The following is a 19,877-nucleotide window of genomic DNA, read 5'->3' as shown; positions in this document are numbered from 1 at the left end:
TATGAGCTTGTGTTTTTAACATTATTAGTTGAAAATTATAAAGCTAAACATCTACCCTCCTTAAATATTTCAAGGATTGTGATGAATTGTAACTATGATAACTTTTACATTTTGCTTGTAATTGTATAGTATTTTAGTTGTATCTTTATTTTATTTCTCATAAATTATTGCTTTTTTCCTCTTCTTTTCCACCAGGTTTGCCAACTAATGTATTAGATTATGCCAAATATTGGTTATTTTATTATTCCATTGAAATATCTTCCTACCCTTGGTACCAAGAATGTATTTGCTAAACACGCCTTTCTTTTTTGTAATCACCCAAAATTCTCTTATAAGAATCAGTTTTGCATTAGTGTGTTAAATAGAGTTTAGTGAACATCTTTAGAAGAATAATGAACTATTTTAATAATTTTATGATTTATTTAATAATTTTATGATTTATCTTAATAATTTAGGATTTATTTATTTATTTTTCATCTATACTTTTATATTATTTAAATTCAGGGACATTTGAAATATTTGAGGTTTTAATGAGTGATGAATTACATCTTCATACCAACTTTTCAATATTTAATTCCAGATTGTTATAGCAAATTTATTTTTTCTGTTTTCATAAACACATCTAAAGCCCACATATGAAGGTATCACTACCAATCTGTTTGCTTGTTTGTATGACTCTAAACCTCACAGTGACACACCAATAAAAGTATACAAATAAATGAACCCATCTATTTTGTAGATAAAGTTAAAGAACATGATGATCTCAGAGAAGCTTAAGGAAATCACCTACCTGGCCAGCAGTGTCTAAGATGTCCAAATAAGCAGGCTCATTGTCAATTCTAACCTGGGTCTTATAAGCATCTTCTGAAAAACACAAGGCAAAGTTTACATTTAAATATGTTCAGAAAAAAAGTCATGATTAATTTTTATACTTTGTAACAAAGAAGAATGCCTAAAGAATTTACTAAGTAAGGGAATCAGATATGTGATCCAAGCAAAGCATATGTTGGAAGGAATGTAACCAAGAGATATAAAGGAAAAGGAGTCTCTGCTTAGAGTACAGGTAAGTCTATGTTTTCTTTTTAGGAGAATTTTATGACCTCGGGTAACTTAGTAATGTTACCATAAGACACTACATGGGATAAAAGCCTGACATTAAATAAATTTCTAACCAATAACAACAAAAATTACAGCCTAACATTATAATGGTAAAAGACTTACAGCTTTTCCTAGAAAATCAAAAGTAAGCCTAGGGTACCCACTTTTATTTTATCTATTTATTTATTTATTTATTGGTCCTGACAATTAAACCCAGAGGCATTCTAAGCTACACACCCAACACTATTTTATTTTTATTTTGAAATATGGCCTAAGTTGCTAAGGCCGGCCTCAAATGGGTGAGTGGACTATCTCCTACAAGTACTGAGAGTATAAGCATGTGCCACCATACCCAATTCGCTACTTTTATTTAATACAACACTAGTCCTAGCCAGATCCATTAGGCATACCAAAGAAATAAAAGGCATTCAAATTAGAAAAGTAACAAAATTATCTCTTCACAGATAGTGTGCTATTACATGTAAAAAAGTCTAAAGATTACACACATGCATTCACACAAACTCTAAAAGAAAAACACCCACTATTAATGCACAAACTGAAGAGGAATAAATAAATCAATTTTATTTATAACAGCATCAACAACAAATAATTAGGAATAAACTTAATGAAAGATATCAAGACATGTGAAAATACTAAAGTATTGCAGAGAAAAATTAAACTAGTCAAGATAAGTGTGTGAGAAGACATTCTATGTTCATAGGTTTGAAGATTTAATATTGCTAAAATATTTATACTGCTGAAAGTAATCTACATATTTAATTTAATCCCTATATAAATTCAAATTGATTTTTGCAGAAATTGAAAAAATCTATGTGAAATCATATGAAACCTTAAAAAAAACAAATATCCAAAAATGTTTTGTAAAGAACAAAGTTTGAGGTCTCATATCATTTTTAAATCTTATTACAAAGTTTTAGTAATCATAACAGTGTGGTATTCACATAAAAACAGACATATAGACAAATTGTATAGCACAAAGATACTAGAAATAAATAATGGAATATATAATCAAATGGGTCACACTTTGAATCAAGGGAAGTCACATTGTCTGAGTTTAAACTCTGACTCCCCTAATACTAGCTATCTGATTTTAGAAAAATCATTTCATTTCTCTAAAATGTCAATCTCTTGTTTAATAAAGGAAACACAGTATTTTAACTCACAAGAGTTGTTCCAGAGGATTTAGTGACATACTATTAGGAAGTTATCAGACTCTCTGAGTATTTAATAAAAGTTTATATATGGTCATTGTTATCTGGAAACTTGAACTCATATGAATGCTATTGTCATAAATGCATTTTTGGAAAGCTTGTTCTGGCTAAAGTGTGGTGAGTTAATTATAAGATGATAACTGGAGGTGTAGAAATATTAAGTAGGCATTTAGAAATCCAGATGAAAGATGACCTGTTGTCCTTATTAAGACCGTGGTATTTCAGCCAGTTGTGGTGATGCATGGCTAAATTCCAGTTTGAGTGTGTGGCTCAGGCAGTTTGATTACAGATTTGAGGCCTCACTGTGTACTAATTAAATGAGGCAATGTTTCAAGAGATAATAAAAAGGGATGATGGTGTAGCTCAGAAATAGAATGCCTCTGGGTTCAATCCCCAGGACCACAACAAACAAAAATAGAAAAACAGAAAAAAGAATCATTTGAGTGGGAACAAAGTTTACAGATTTGCAAGATGTTTAGAAAGGAGAAGGATATTATTTAATAGTTGATTCTATGTGAATTATAATGGTAGCATTCGGGTTTTTGGCATTAGCAGCTAGGCAAATAGATATGTTCTTTCCTGAGAAAGAAAAGGCAGAAAGATGACCATGAATTCAACGTGGAAAATATTGCCTCTGCTATATGTGTGGATCATTTAAGCAAAGACAGTAAACAGGCAATTGTCTGCTTCTGGGCTCTGGATAGGGTTTCTAAAGTGCTGTTATGAATCCATGTCTTTATTTTTTACATATTCCAAATCTATCCAACATATCTTAGAATAAGAAATTAAAATGTGGGTTAATAAGTGAGATTTCATCAAGCTAAAAGGTTTCTATTTATCAAAATAAACCATAGATTTTAAAAAAAAGAGCCTACAGAATGAGAGATCTTTTCCAGCTATTCCTCTAATAGAGTACTAGTATGTAGAATATACAAAGTACTTAAAAGACAACACACACAATTAAATATACACTTCACAAAGGCCAATAAATATATGAAAAAATGTCAACATCATTAGCAAACAGGAAGATCCAAATCTGAGATTCCATCTAACCCCTATCAGAATGGCATTCATCAAGAATTCGGACAACAATAAATGCTGGTGAGAATGGGAGGAAAGGAACTCTTTTCTAAATTGGTGGGGTTTTAAATTAGTTCAGCTCCTATAGAAAGCAGTATAGAGATTCCCCAGAAAACTGGAAACGGATCCACCATTTGATCCATGTATACCACTCCTGGATATCTTTCCAAAGTGAGTAAAATTAGAATATTATTATCATATATGAATATCCATATTAATAGCAGCACAATTCATAATATCAAAATTATGGTACCAACCTAGGCATCCATTAGCAGATGAATGGACTGCAAAATTAAGGAATATCCACACAGTGGAACTGTACTCAGCAATAAAGAAGAACAAAATTATGTCATTTGCAGGAAAATGGATGGAACTGAAGAATACTATGTTAAGTGAGATTAACCAGTCACAAAACATTCTTTCTTCTACTAAGAAGCTAAGGAGTAACTGGGATACAAGAGGGACTTTAAATAATGGAGAAGGAAAGGAGAGAGAGGAAGAGAGGTAATCTAGGGGAAGATAAGGGAGGAAAGAAGAATGAACAAAGGAAATACTTCCATTGACTTTATGTGCATATGTGAAAATACCAATGTCAATCTCAACAGCATGTACAGTTGAATGTAGAGGAAGTGGGGACAAGCCCACTATGTGCCCTGTCACCTTATGATGTGAGACTATAATGCCCCAATAAACAAATAATAATAAATAATAAAATAGGCCTAAAATAACTTAAAATAATTTAATTTATTTACATAGTGTAGCCCCTGGGTTGAATTCCTAGTATCACAAAAACAAACAAAAAATAAAACATAAAATACATATATTGAGCAAGTCCATATTATTTGTCAAAACACAATTGGACCTTCTTATTCTGGACATTACAAATTCCTGGAAATTCCAGAGTCTAGATGGAATTTGTAACTTGCTTTATGAAACATTTATATTACAAGAAAAGAGGAACCTGAACCACTGCTAAAAGCTTTTATAATGTCATTGGATGATTTTGAGTCACAAAAAATGAATTAATTTCAGAATCTCTCCCTCACTTTCTTTTTTGTTTTGTTTTGTTTTGTTGTACTGGGGATAGAACCCAGGGTCATCTTACCTCTGAGCTACACTCCCAGTACTATTGTTTTAGCCATATGTTTTTATTCATGATTTTGAAACAGAGTCTCACTAAGTTGCAGAAAGATTCAGGAAGTAGCTGAGGCTAGCCTGAAACCTGCAATCTTCCTATCTCAGCCTCCCAAGTATTGGGATTACAACCATTACAACCGAACGCCACCGGGCCCGGCCTCTCAGAATCTCTTGATTTAGAAATAGTAATAATCAACCATAGGAGACACTTTTTTAGTGCATAGTACTGAGTACCTTCCACAAATCAAGTTTTTGCTATCTGCTGGAGATAGGGATATCCCCCCCCCCCCACACACACACACACACCACTCACTCATTCACAGACACCGAAGAATATAAAATCATGGTCTTCATTTTCAAGGAGCTTATATACTCATGGAGGGAGACACATATATTAATTTTTAAATATTATGGCATGTTAAGACCCCACAATTTATGTGAAAGAGATTTTACCAATTAGTCAATTCATTCCTCATGGGCATGCCACAGAAGCCTGAAACTGTGGAAATTATCACCGGCAAGTGCACTATCAAGTGTGGTTTCAGCAAGTTCTAGCACTTCTAAATCTAGTCAACATGTGGCCAATCACAATTTTTTTTCTATTTCCTATCCCCTAGTCTTTGTATAATCAATTTTTTTTCTTCCTATTTAAGGAAATCACGTGGAATTGCTTATACTTTTTTGAAAGATGCATGGGGTTGTTATTCAATTTCATCATCGGGAAGTAAGAAGTTACTCTGAAGAGGGCACTGTGACCTGAGGATCACAAGTCTTTGCAGATTCCCCGTTTATTTATTTAAACTCAAAGAACCAAAGAAGAGCCAGAAGCATGCTGAATAATCAAGGCTAGAACTCTGTGTGATTATCTGATCCTTAGATAAGCTGAGTACCTGAAACATATATTAAATAAAAGCTTCTCTTGAGATCAGAAAACCTCTTCAAAGAGATTCCATGTGAATTGACTGGAAACTAAAGTCTAGCCCTCTGTCCAAGGTTTTTCTTTTTCCCTATTTAAAAAGTGTCTGTCATAGTATACATTCCAGTATGGAAAATCTAGGTCACTTGCCTGGCCTCCATAGAAACGAATCCCTTTCATTTTCTCTCCACAAACAATCTTTCTTTCTGTTTCCATTCATTCCCTACCTTTGAGGCCACCCATGCAGAAATGTACTGTTAGAAATACTCTGGTGAATGCATATAAACACCTCCCTGAATTTCAATCATCTGCCTATAGACCCAGCACTGAAGTGAGCTCATTTATCTTCTCACAGAAGAGGCCAAATGTACACAAAGCTTTGTAGGCAGAAATGGTAGCAGCTGCCTGCTGTATTTTGCACAAAAAAGCACAACAGAACAACATTCCTGGAGGCATATATCACCTTAAAATCTTTTTTCAAAATGCTAATGTTTAATTTGAGACTATTGCTTCCCTTGAATGTTTATCTGCACACACCCTCTCCAACAAAATTTTACAAGAAAGCTTGTAGTATACACCTAAATGTGTGTGTGTGTGTGTGTGTGTGTGTGTGTGTTACTATTGGCCAATCACATAACTTTATTTGTAAGGATGAGATGATAGTAGACATTAGTCAATATGTAGGATTTCTATAAGGATCAACAAAAATAAAATATGGTACTACTTTTGAATATAACACACTTCATACTCAAGGCATACCACGTTTAAAATTTTTAGTATTGCTCCTAACTAGGCAAACTATACTAAAACTAAACTACTTCTGCCATTTGTACTTATCAGTGTGTAAATGTATTCTATCAACATAGAGACTTTGACAAGATGTGTTTGTGATAATCATCAAATATACAAATTTTTTTATTAATTAAAAAGTATATAGTGGTCTGCATTGTTTTTTCTTTGTTACTTCATTTCCTCCTAGAACAAAAATATGTATTTAAAGTATTTTAAAACAATTTAGTTATAAATATAAAATTGGGTCCAAAATGTTTAAAACCATAAACTTATAACACAGAGAAAAATATCAGAAGTCATTACTGAATTTTCTATAAATGACTCTTTAAAAATCTTAAGATAATTAAGTTTTTGTTATTAATTGTAATTATAAATGTACTATAATATATTGTAATATATTTATAATATATAATTATATAATATATAATATGTTATTATATACTTATATTATAAATAAGTTTTTTGTTATTAATTACAATTAAATCTGAAGTGCATAATTGGTATTTAAACTATTTTTCTGTAACTATGAGCTGTCCAAAATATTAATTGCTTACTTGATTTTTTAAAAATAAAAAACAGTACGAAGACTTCAAATAATGTATTTGTAAGATCTTTCTCAATCATTTAAACAATTAATTTTTATTGTGCATATGTATGCAGGTGTTTATGTGTGTGCACATATATAGAGAAGTGTCTGGCAACATAATGTACTAGACGCTTTCTATTAAACAAGGAGTTAATCCTGGCCAATCAGCACTGACACAAATCTAATGTGTATAGCAACATATCTATTAATAATGAATTAAATACATATTTGAGTTTGTAATAGGTGTTGCACACTCTGATGGGAACAGAGTCTACAATGTTGAAAAAGGCAGTAGTTGTTTCTAGTCACACAGAGTTTATATGTTGGAGGAATACATAAAAACAAACAGGCAATTACACCATACTGTAATGACTGCTATATCAGTATCGCCTAGAAATGTACTTATTTAGGGAAATAGCAGAGGATACTCAAAGAAACTGAAATGGAGCTAAGGTTAATCCTCAAAAATATCAAGAAGTTAACAGAGTTTGGAAAGTACAAACTGCGAGTCAGGAAGATAAAAGTTGTATGAGTTTTATATAAATCCTCACCACCTTTAGAAGATAACCATGCTGTGGACAAGCCTATGAGAAAATATGCCTGTTGGCTTTGAAAAAAAAAATGTGGGGCACTAGAGATTGAACCCTGGGACATTGTACCTCTGAGTTACAGCCCTACTCCTAGCTCTATTTTTTTATTTTGGAACAACTTCTAAGTTGTGGAGGACTTTAAGTTGCTGAGGCTGGCAGTGAACCTGTGATTCTCCTATCTCAGCCTCGCAGATACTGAGATGACAAAGATAAGCCATCATGTCTGGCTAAAACATTTTTGAAAACTGGCTGAAGTAAGCTTATAGAATAACGCAGAATAAACAACATCCTCCCCTACAACATAAATAACAGCTGAAAACAAATGTGCTAAAGAGAATTAAACTCTGAAAATTCACAGGCATCATGAAGAAGAGCTTGCATTTTTTCCTGCGCTATAATATTGAGGGATGGAGTCCCTGAGAGATAGGGGTTCCCTGATGATATCTGAGCTATACAACAATTGGATTCTTTTTTTCTAGATGTATGGACAGGTTTTTGTGGGGCATTTGACATCAGCCAGCACCCCTTTGAGTTTGCATAGAGATTCAAAATGTCATAGCTCTGGGAAATCTAATGCCACAATGGCCAACCACACTTATTGTGCAGGATCTGCCCAGCAGATTCTCCAGTTAATGGCACTTTTGACACAATTCCCTAGTTTTGTTGCAGAATGCCTAGCACTGAACATTGAGTATGTGAGGGGGCATGAGGTGGAACTTGTCCTTTGGAACTGCAGGTTCCCACATGGAAGTTTGCCTGTGCAGAAAGCCACTGCTGAAAGAGGACATCTCCAATAATGGATTCTGGAATTGAGGACAAGCAAGGGGGAAAAGATGGTCTTTACAACAGCTGTCAACCAGAGGTTCTATCACATAGAATTAATTTCTTTTTGTGGTATTGAGAATGGATCCCAGGGACATTATACCCCTGAGATACATCCCAGGGACATTATACCCCTGAGATACACACCAATACCTATTTTTTAGTCTTTTTTCTATTTCTGAAATAGTGTCTCACTGAATTGCAAAGGGTCTCCTGAAGTAGCTAGGCTGTGATCCTATGGTCTAAGACTCTGGAATGCTGAGATTACAAGCATGCGCCACCATGTCTGGCTCTAGAATTGTTTTTTTTTTTTTTCTCTTTTTTTTATTATACATTTTGAAAGCAGTTGTTTTTAGTAAAATTATTTTAATGTTAGTATGTACTTTGATTATCTGTAATATATATATATATATATATATATATATTTTACTTAGGGTGTTCCACCTCTGAGCTATGCTCCTAGTCTCCACCCCTTTTTGTGATACTCACATATGAACTGAGGGAAAATCTAGAATTAGTTTTAGTATGGACAGAAATATAAAGAGCAGAGAAGAGGAAAAATAGCCTTTTAAACAGTGGTTTGGAAAATTTTAAATCTATTTGCAAAATAAAGTCTGACACTTTCTAAAAATGTAACCTACAACAGACCACACATTTCTATGTAAAATTTAAAACTATAAAACTTTTTTAAAAATCATAATCTTCAGGATCTAGAGTCAGACAAATTTATATAAGCATAGTCTATAGAATGAAAAAAATGAGAACTTCAATAATAAAAAAATTAAAAATAATTTTTTTTTCTGTGAAACAAAATATCCTCCATTAAGCAGATTAAAAGATAAGCTAGAGGAGGTGTTTGCAAAAAGGACTATATTTAATCCACATAATAATTTTCAAAACCTAGCAGAAGAACTAAAATATAATCCAATTAAAAAGCATATCTAAGACATAAAAAGTATTCTAATTCTACATTAGAAGGCAAATGAGCACATGAAAATGTGTTCAATATTATTAACCTTAATTAAATGCAAATTTAAATCACAATGTTATACTATTTCATACCTAAAATAATACTAAAAAATAATAAAACCTAATTCTTATAAGTATGTGAAAAAATTAGATTACTCATACAGAACATAAAATGACACTGCCACTCTGGAAAATTACTTGACATTTTTGTTAAAATTATTACTCATACAGCAATTGATTTTTGACAAACGGGCCCAAAACATACACTGGACATAAGATAGCCTGTTCAATAAATGGCATTGGCAAACTGGTTAACAATATGCAGAAAAATAGAAATAAACCCCACTTTCTTACACTGCACCAAGAGTCAATTCAAGATGGATCAAACACTTGGAAATTAGACCAAAGACATTGAAGCTCCTTCACGAGGACATTGGTCCAACACTGCAACATATAGGCACAAGTAAAAACTTTCTCAACTAGACCCCAAAGGCACAAGAAACTAAAAGGCAAATCAAGACGTGGGATTACACGAAACTGAAGAGCTTCTGTGCAGAAAAGGAAACTATCAAGAACCTCAATCAAAAGCCAACAGAATGGGAGAAGATTTTTGTCACCTACTCCTCTGATAGAGGATTAATATATAGAATATATAGAGAAACCAAGAAACTCAGCACTAAGAAAACAAATAACCCAATCAAAAAATGGGCGAGCAAAATAAATAGACTACTTATGAAAGAAGAAATTCAAATGGCCAATAAATATATGAAAAAATGTTTAAAATCAGTAATCAGAGAGATGCAAATCAATACTACCCTGAGATTTCACCTAACTCCAACCAGAATGGAAATCATTAAAAATACAAACAATAACAAATGCTGGCAAGGGTGTGGAGATGTGGGAACTCTAATATATTGTTGGAGGGACTGCAAATTATTGTAACCACTTTGGAAAACAGTATGGAGGATCCTCAGAAGAATGGATTACAAAACTATGAGATATGTACACAATGGAATTTTATTTAGCCATAAAGAAAAACACAATTATGTCATTTACAAGAAAATGGATGAAACTGGAGAACATTTTATGGTAAGTGAGATTAGTCAGTAACAACAAATAAAAAATCAGATGCTCTCCCTAATATGCAGAAGCTAGGGAGAAAAGGAGTGATAGGAGGAACTCTAGATGAAGAAAAAGATAGTATAGATGAGCAAATAAGAGGACCTGAGGGTGATTGGAAGGGGAAGAGGGAAATTTCCTAATGTATGTGATGTACATTGACAAAAATAGCAAAGTCTATCACTAAGCCAAACAGGAGAAGGAGGGAGGGGCAAGGAAATGGGGCAGAAATTGGGTAAGGGCTAATTGGGTGATGTGTGCATGTATATATACCATCTTGTACTCCACTAAGTTGTATGACTACAGTGCACCAATAAAAATATACTAGTCATGCAGTTTCACTCTTGAACATTACTGCACAGAAATTACTTATGTTTATATAAAATACTTTGAAAATAATACTCCCAAACTTTTGTGATAGCTTTATTCATAATAGTAATAAGAAAATTCTATAAATATATAAACTACCTGATAAAGTATAGTACATATTATAAAATACTACTCAACAATTAAAAAGATAATTGGAGTACTGATATATACAATAATCTGGATGAATCTCTATAAAATTATTCTAATTTAAGCAAGCCAATCCCAAAAGATTACATGCTGTATGATTATTCATATATACTATTCTTAAATGACACATTTTAGATAAAGAGAACAGATTAGTGATTCTGAGGCAATGCAGGAGAAGAGTATGACTTTAAAAGGCAATATAAAGGATTCTTGTTGTCATGGAAATATTCTGTATCTTGAATATGAGTATCAGCATCCTGGTTGTGACACTGTACTACAGTTTGTGAAAGGTTAACACTGAGAAAAGCTAGATAAGAGATGTAGGATATCTATATATTATTTTTGAAACTCCATATGGATCTATAATTGTTTAAATTAACATATTCAATTAGAAATATCAATACTACTTATGTTTAATGATTTTTCAAAATAAATAAAAACACATCTGTGAACTAGAATTATAAGACAGCCAGCTTTATCTCTTACTGCATATTTAAACAAAACTTAAACATCATAATGAATGGGAAAATACTAAAATCCTTACCTCTGAGGCTGGATTCAAGATAAGAATACTCAGGCAATAGTTTATTCATTTTGTATGGTAGTTCTAATTTGTTAGGTATTAATTAGGCAAAAAAAAAAGATTGATATAAAAAGTTGTCAGGCAGGGAAAAATTCATGAAAACATGTTGTTTGTATGTTAAACATTCAAAGAAAGTATAGAAAATTAGATTAAGTTTATCATGCTTTCTTGCAATCAAATTAATATAGAAAAATCAATTTTATATCTATATATAAGCAAAGAGAGGAAAATAATTATTTAATGGTTCTATCCAACATAGCATCAATAATGCCAATGCAGCTGGGCATGGTGGCGCACACTTGTAATCCCAGTACTTGGGAAACTGAGGCAGAAAGATCATAACTTCATAGCCAACCTCAGCTAATTAGTGAGGCCTCAAAACTTAGTGAGATCCTATCTCATAGCAAAGAATAAAAAATATAGGACTGTGAGTGTAGTTAGGAGAATGCCCCTGGGTTCAATTCCTATTACCACACAAAAAGGAAAGCCAAATGCTAAAGAACACAATTTTCAAAAGTTTTATAAAACTTCTATTTAGGAATATGTAATGCTATTAAAAATTAAAGACAGCTGGGCATGGTGGATAATGTTTGTAATCCCGGCACTTGGGAGGCGGAGACTGGAGGATTGCGCAGGTTCGAAGCCAGCCTTGCTGGCTTAAGAGATCCTGTTTCCAAATAAAATTATAAAAAAAAATAGGTCTGGGACTGTAGCCCAGAGGTAGAAGGGTTTCCAGGAACCCCAGTACCATCAAAACAAACAAACAAACAAACTAACAAACTAACTAAATAAATAAATAAAGACAACCTAAATAGGTAGAAATGTATGCCATCTTTATGAATTATAAGATTTAATATTGTAGTGATGTGAATTGTCCCTTAATTAATAAGCAAAATGTATACAAAACAGATATACAGGAATGGAGGCAGATTTTTACTGACTGATTTTAAGTATATGTGGAAGCGAAAATGATGAAGTATAGTTGAGATTTCCTCAAGAAAGAACAAGAAGCTTTGCCATTCACCAAGAATTACTGTCAATCTATAGCAATTAAGACTTTGACCTTGACCTATGGGTAGAAAAATAAACAGAATAAAAAATTCACACGTTAATGAATCCTCTTTTTACGTGACAGAGTTGGCATTTCTGGAGAAAAGGAAGCCCTTTCAGTAAGTAGATCTGTCAGCTGTATATAAATGTTGAAAATAATGGAATTTTACTAATGTATTACAACACATATAAAAATGAATTCTGGTTGAACTGTAAATATAAATATGCAAAGCAAGACAATAAAGTGTCTAGGAGATATTGTGGAAGAACACTTCAAGACTCGGAGTAGTAAGATTTCTTACAAACAAATATAAACAGTCTGAAAAGTAAAAAAAAAAAAGAAAAGGCATTTTTTGGAGTTGAACTATGTTGAACTAAACAATTGGTTCAGCAAAAGCTCTATTGAATAAAAATGCAAGCCATATTGTGGAAAAAGGTACATCTAACAACAAAAGGCTCATATTCCAAATTTATAAAGCCTTCCTACAAATTCTGCAGAAAGAACAAACTTATCTAGTGAAAGTGGATAAAATACCTAGTTTTTTGCTGTTGTTTTTATGGGTGTGTGTGTGTGCACTCGCGCGTGCGTGTGCACATGGGCTTTGATTATTCTTTATTTTTGATCCTGTGCTGACCTAGTTATTTATCATTTACTATGTGATTTAATTCTCATTACATTATCCAATTTAGTTCTCATTATAACCCTAAGAAGGAGCTATTTTCACCTCCATTTATAGAAGAAAATTAAAGGTCAGAGAAATTACATAACTTGTGCAATTGCACAAAAGATTCAAATAGTAGAGCTTAGGTCTGCTCAAATTTAAAGTCTTAATTATGCCATTGTGGAGGAATTTATTACGTATATTTACAGATCTGTTATTCGATTTCTACTTCTTATTCTATCTTTAAATGAGGGAACAGAGGAGGGTGGAAAATAGGTAAGGATCCATTGAGGACCTTGCACTACCTTAAATGGTCTCAGTAAGTAAACTAAAGAAAGAAGTAAGAAAGAGTATCTCAGGATAGAAAAAATCTCAGAAAAGCTATGAAGACATTTCTTTTTTTTTTCCATCAGACAGAGGCAGTGTTGAGATTCGAAGGCATTATTAGAAGCACCAGATTGAATTTTTATAGAGATCATTCAAATAGATAATAAATAAACTAAAAGCTGTATACATTTAATAACAAGCAGGCAAAAGCAAATTACAACAGCAATATGATGTTAAGGTTCATCTTACCAAATGCCATATTTTAAAGACTAACCACATAAATTAGTGGTGAGCTTGTGGAACTATGAGAACTTTTTTATTATACTATAGGTGGAGTGTAAAATGATGTCATTTACAATAAAATGGATGGAAGTATACTATGTTTTCCTTTGTAGGTGGAAGTTAGGGATAAGCTGGGATACAAATGGGACTCCAAACAAAGGAAAAAAAAATCCTAGTGAAGTGATGAAGGAGTTCCAGGGAATGGAGGTGGGGGAGAGGGAGAGGGACACTTGATAAAGAAACACTTCAATTGGCACATATACAAAATTAACAATGTCAATCTTTCTTTTCTTTTATTTTCTTTTTTCTTTTTTTTTGGCGGTCCTGGGGATGGAACCCAGGGACCTTCTACCTCTGGGCTACACTCCCAGACCTATTTTTATATTTTATTTGGAAACAGGGTCTCTTAAGCCAGCTTGAACTTGTGCGATCCTCCTGTCTCAGCTTCCCAAGTGCAAGGATTACAAGCATGTGCTTAATGTCAATCTTAATATGTTGCATGCGGGGAAGGTGAGGGAGGAGGGTAGGAACCAGGGGGTGGTGGAAGCTCATTAAGTGCTGTGTGCAAGTATAACTGTCACACTGAACTTCATTATGATGTATGATTACAATACAACAATAAAAATTGTAAAAATATAGTGCAACCAGTTTATAAGGCTGTTTGGCAATATATGCTAGGGCTGGTCATATCTATAATATGTGTTTTAGGTGGGATTATTGTTTCTAGTTCTTTTCTTTATTAATGTTATATATCTACACATTTGTCATGGCCCCAGTGTAAGCAACATGTAGTTCCCTGCTCTTTGGTTTTAGTGTTGACCAGGTGACTTGATTAAGGGGTTGCTAATGGATATGAGCAGTAGCATAAAATACACATGTAAAGTGTAGGCTAGGTTCTTTCCATTCCATTATTATGAGAAGACCAACCCACTGGTTTCAGAAGCAACTTCAATACCAGTTTCAAGCAAAGACATCCTAATTCACCTTAAAGTTGTGTGAAGGGCTACTACTGTTAACACTTTTATGGTAATGTGTAGCATAGCAAAAATACTAGAAAATGCCTTATTGCAAATAATTTCACTTGCTGGTGAACATATGCAATATGTGTACACATGCACAAAATGTATAGATGAGAATATTTGTCAGCATTATTATTTTCAACATAGAAACAGCCTACAGTTTATCAGTCATAGGATGTACAAATAAACTCTAATGTCATAGAGTGTATTATTTTTCCATGAAATATAACAAACCTATAGCACACATATGGTTTAATCTTAGAAACACAGCATTAAGTGAATGAAGCCAGATATAAAATAATGTGTATTATATATTTACTCTATATAAAATTAAAACAGCAAACATTCAGATTAATCTATACTTTAAAAAAATACTTTCTTTTTTTTTCATGATACTGAGGATGGAACCCAGGGTTATTCAACATCTGAGCTACACACTCAGCCCTATTGTTTATTATTTATCTTGAAACAGTGACTCATTGGGTTGCAAATGGCCTCCCTAAGTAGCTGAGGGTATCAGAGAGCCATGGTCCTCCTGTCTCGGCCTCCCAAATGCTGGGATTACAAGTGTGTATCACCATGCCCGGCTGAGAAAATACTTAACACAAAAACTTTTTGGATATTTATTTTGTTATAAATAATGCTTTCATATATTTGTGTACTTCTAGTTTACTTTAAAAAACAGTTTTTAAAAGAAGAACAGGAAAGAAAGGGACTTTGAAAATTAGGAGAAAGACTAGAAAAGTAGTAGAAGGGAATAAGGAGACGGAAGAGGGTAAGTAAGAGGAGGTTCAGGGAAGGAAATAGATCAAATAATGATAAGTACATATATGAATGAATCACTATGAATCTCACTATCATGTACAGTTACAGTGCACCAATAAAGTATTTTAAAAAGGTAATGCTATAGTCAGGCGTGGTGGCGCACGCTTGTAATCCCCACGCTTGGGAGGCGGAGACAGGAGGATCGCGCAGGTTCGAAGCCAGCCACGTTGTCTTAGGAGACCCTGTTTCCAAAAATAGGTCTGGGAGTGTAGCCCGGAGGTAGAAGGGCTTCCAGGAACCCCAGTACTAAAAAAAAAAAAAAACAAAAAAAAAAACAAGGTGATGCTATAAAATACTCAACTAAAAGAAAGAAAAATATCCAGTTTAATTTATTTAATTATTCATATTTAATGGCCATAATATATTTGCAAAAATTAATAACAACTAATTTTTCTAATAATTTTTTTTCAATTTGTATTAATTTTTCTTTCAAAATGGTATTTTTGAGAATTAACTTTGTTACTGAATAAATATGTCTGTGACAATGCTGATGAATGATATATGGGGATGAAATATAGAATTATGTCCATTGTCCTTTGGGTCCAAAGCATCTTTCTCATTGGCATAGTCTGATGCCCCAAATTCTACCCCTTCTGCTTTGTTCACTCTGGTTTAGATAAGCCACTTTGTTTCTAGGAACTTTCTATGAAAACACAATAAAATTACAGGAGAAGTAAAATATTAAGCTATTATCAGCCACAAACACCTTATCCTAAGATTACATTTTCACAAAATTAGCTGTCAGGAGAGAAAGCAGGGCCTGAGGGGATGATCAGCAAGAATGACAAAAGAGGACTGGGAGAGGAGGGAGCAGGCTGCTGGCAGCTCTGGTGCAGAGCCTTGGAGAGTAACCAGTGAGCAATGCAGGAGAGAAGAGCAACGGCCAACAGGGACCAAAAGGCTCCAGGTTGGCCTGTTGAAGGGCAGCACCTGGGATGGAAAACACATTTCTTCTGTTTCCTCATCAAAACGGACAACAAAAAGGAATGATTCTGTTCTCTCAAGCATGCCGAAGTTTTAATAGCTAAACACTATGATTATATCAAAGATGACTTTAACATAGAGGAATATGCTATATGTATTTCTAGGCTTGCCTTCTGTGAAGTTGGATCATCCTAATTCACTAGCTTCTCTAAGATGTCCAGAAATAAAATTTTCTCTACCAGTGGAGAAAGATTTTTTTTTTTTTTGCTTTTTGAACAATAGGCTAGAGTCGTGCTTTACAAAATTTCTGTACATACACATTTTCTGAGGATCTTGTTAAAATGAAAATTATAATTCAGTCTGGGTTTAAGACCAGGAATCTTAGGCCGGGCGTGGTGGCGCACGCTTGTAATCCCAGCATTCGGGAGGCTGAGACCGGAGGATCGCGGTTCGCGGACAGCCTCAGCTACTTAGTGAGGCCCTCTGCAACTCAGTGAGACCCGGTTTCAAAATAAAGAATAAAATATAGGGCAGAGGGTGTAGCTCGGAGGTTAAGTGCCTCTGGGTTCCATACCCAGACCCGCAAAAAAAAAAAAAAAAAAAAAAAAAAAGACCAGGAATCTTTATTTCTAAAAGTCCAGTATGTATGATAGATGCTACTAGCCCATGATCCATAGAAGCACTTTCCAAATTTCCAAAAGAAACGCAGAAGTCCTAGAATCTGCAACCAAAAAACTAGAGACTTAAAAGAGCCAGTTGTGTGGTTCCAGCCTGAATCTGAAGAGCAGAACCAGGATATATGGCAAGTTCTAGTCAAAAGCCAGGGGAGGAACAATGTGCCTTCATGCAGTCAGGTGACAGAGTTCTCCCTTAGCCTTTTTGCCTCTTTAGGTCTTCAATTGTTTGGTTCCATCAACATTAAGGAAGGCAGTATGCCTTACTCAAGTCCACAGATTTTAATATTAAGCTCATGGAGGACCATACAGGCCCTCTCAAGATAATGTTTGAGCACATGTCTAGGTATTCCATGATCCAGAGAAGTTGTATAAAATTAACTCCCACATATTCCTATGAAGCTTTTCTGAATTTATCTAATCAAAAAACTGCTACATTTCTTCTTTGACTTCTATAACATTCCATCCACATCTCTATTAAAGCCCCTTAGCCATTCTGTTCTAATGATTTGTTATATTCCCAGCTATTTGAAAACATGCAGCAGCATGCCTCTTCTTTGTATATATAGGCATTTACTATCCTTATGATAGGCACATGACAATAAATTCAGTTTTCTTTCTTATCATATTGTATCATAAAGTTTCTCTGATTTGTTTATTCAGAAGTGATGCTCATTTAATTTACCCAGCAACTTGTGACATATCTAGCAATATGTCCATTTAAAATATGAAAAACAGGAGAATGTTGTTAAATTTTTAATCACAAAGCCAATAGGATGTGGCTGAAAGGCTAAACTAGAACTCATAAGCTCTTCTTATTTTGCTATGCCAGTTGTTTTCTAGAGACTAATTAAATAAATACAGAGGTTCACTTTGAAGATTTTGGGTTTTTTTTTTTTTTTTTTTTTTTTTTTTTTTTTTGCATTACCAGGGATGGAACCCAGGGACATTGTAACACTGCACTACACTCCCAGTCCTATTTTTAAGTCATTTTATTTCTGAAACAGGGTCTCACTGAGTTGTGAAGGGCCTCACTAAGTAGTTGAGGCTGTCTGTGAACCATGATCTTCCCTTCTCTGCCTCCCAAATGCTGGGATAAAAGCGTGCACCACCACGTCCAGTTTGAAGATACTTTTATTTCCTTTTTCCTTCTTTATTCTTCCTTTCTCCTCCCTTCCTTCCTTCCTTCCTTCCTTCCTTCCTTCCTTCCTTCTTTCCTTCTTTTCTTTTCTTTCTTCTTTCCTTTCTTCTGGGGGTTAAACCCAGAGGTGTTTTGTCACTGCAATACATCTCCAGAACTTATTTTTTATTTGAAACAAGGTCTTGCTAACTTACGATGCTCTGGCCTTGAACCTGCCATCCTCCTGACTCAGCCCTCCAAGTACAGGGATTATAGGTGTGTAACACTGTGTCTGATACATGGCGCTCGTTCTTCAAAATGAATGAATACATAATTCATAAATCTGGTCTAAACTCAAATTAACATGCAGACGTAGATTATAAATACCTGGAATTTTCTGATACTGCAATTAGTAAAATATAGTGAAAAACCAGTGTCATCAACAACAACTGCTATTTGTAGCTAGATAATGTGTTTTGGGCCCCACATTCTCTGATTGAAAGCAAAATAGCACCTCTCTTCCAGTTCTTTCTTGAATCAAGAGTACATGCTTGTTTCCTAGTCTTTGACAATCAAATGCATTCAAGAAGATCTTTGACCCAAACTGAGCCACATGATGATGCCTAAGTAGAGTATTTGAATTTCTGGGAGAATGAGAAAGTATGGTAAACACCCTATCAATACTTAGTGTTAACAATGGCAGCTTCACTGCTTGAATGGTGCAATCAGATTATAATTTAGAGCTGGTTCAAGATGTGTGGTCTCAAAGCTTACATCTCTGTACCCACTGAAAACTATGTATGCAATGTATGCTAACTTATTTGAAATTTTGGTAACTTTGAAATCATCCTAGAGAGGTGAACTGGGAAACCACATTAAAGAGACTGAACTCAACCACCCAGAAACCTAGACATCTCTGTAGAAAGGATTTTTTCACATCCATCTCCAATCCCCTCCTTCTTCATGCTTCTCCACCATGTGATGGCTTTTTCCTTTGCTTCCCCACAGCATCAGCTCTCATTTATAGTCTGTGTGTCACCTTCAAGCATCTCGTCCCCATTTACTTTTCTACCACTCAGTGAGAATGTCATGATGTTGCAGAGCTGTGCACTAGAGCAGAAGGAAGACAAGGACACATAGCCCCTGATTGTTTTTATAGTGCATTATTCACTCTTTATTTTTTGCTCTTTCTGAAGCACCAAGTGTAGGTGTCTCCCAAGTCTAGAGGCTGCATGAGTGGTACATGTCCTCTGGACTCATTAGATGCCACCAGCAGGTATTCAGAGGTGTGTATCTCCCCCCTCACCCTCTCTTCTTTCTTCCCTCTTAGTTCCCTCTTAAACTTACAGTTGAATTTTGAGAGAAAAAAACCTTGAGTGTTAAAGATTAAAAAAAAAAACTGAGCTAGAGTTTTATCTGATTAAAAACTTACTTTGCGTCATATTTTCATGCCAAGCAGATACAGCTAATGCTGTTAATCTTGTATCCCATGTGTGGCATTATTTGCCATCCAAAAATATTTTCAGCTCCTTCTGCATATTGTGCTCTGGAGCA

The 19,877-nt window shown here is 34.2% G+C and overlaps 1 protein-coding gene across 1 annotated transcript in view; it reads right to left on the bottom strand.

Moving 5' to 3' along the window:
• RIT2 (Ras like without CAAX 2) overlaps positions 1-19,877 on the bottom strand; it is a gene marked incomplete at both ends in the record, with an annotated part of 409,154 nt that overhangs the window by 267,734 nt on the left and 121,543 nt on the right. Inside the window, one exon of the mRNA XM_080714535.1 lies at positions 791-864. Within this exon, the coding sequence (XP_080570661.1) occupies positions 791-864 (74 nt within the window). The remainder of the gene's footprint in view (positions 1-790; positions 865-19,877) is intronic.

Source organism: Muscardinus avellanarius (genome assembly GCF_963383645.1).
Source record: "Muscardinus avellanarius genome assembly, chromosome: 17".
Lineage (NCBI taxonomy): Eukaryota > Metazoa > Chordata > Mammalia > Rodentia > Gliridae > Muscardinus > Muscardinus avellanarius.
The sequence above is the reverse complement of the archived record's forward strand: the minus strand, read 5'-3'. Positions and strand labels throughout refer to the sequence as shown.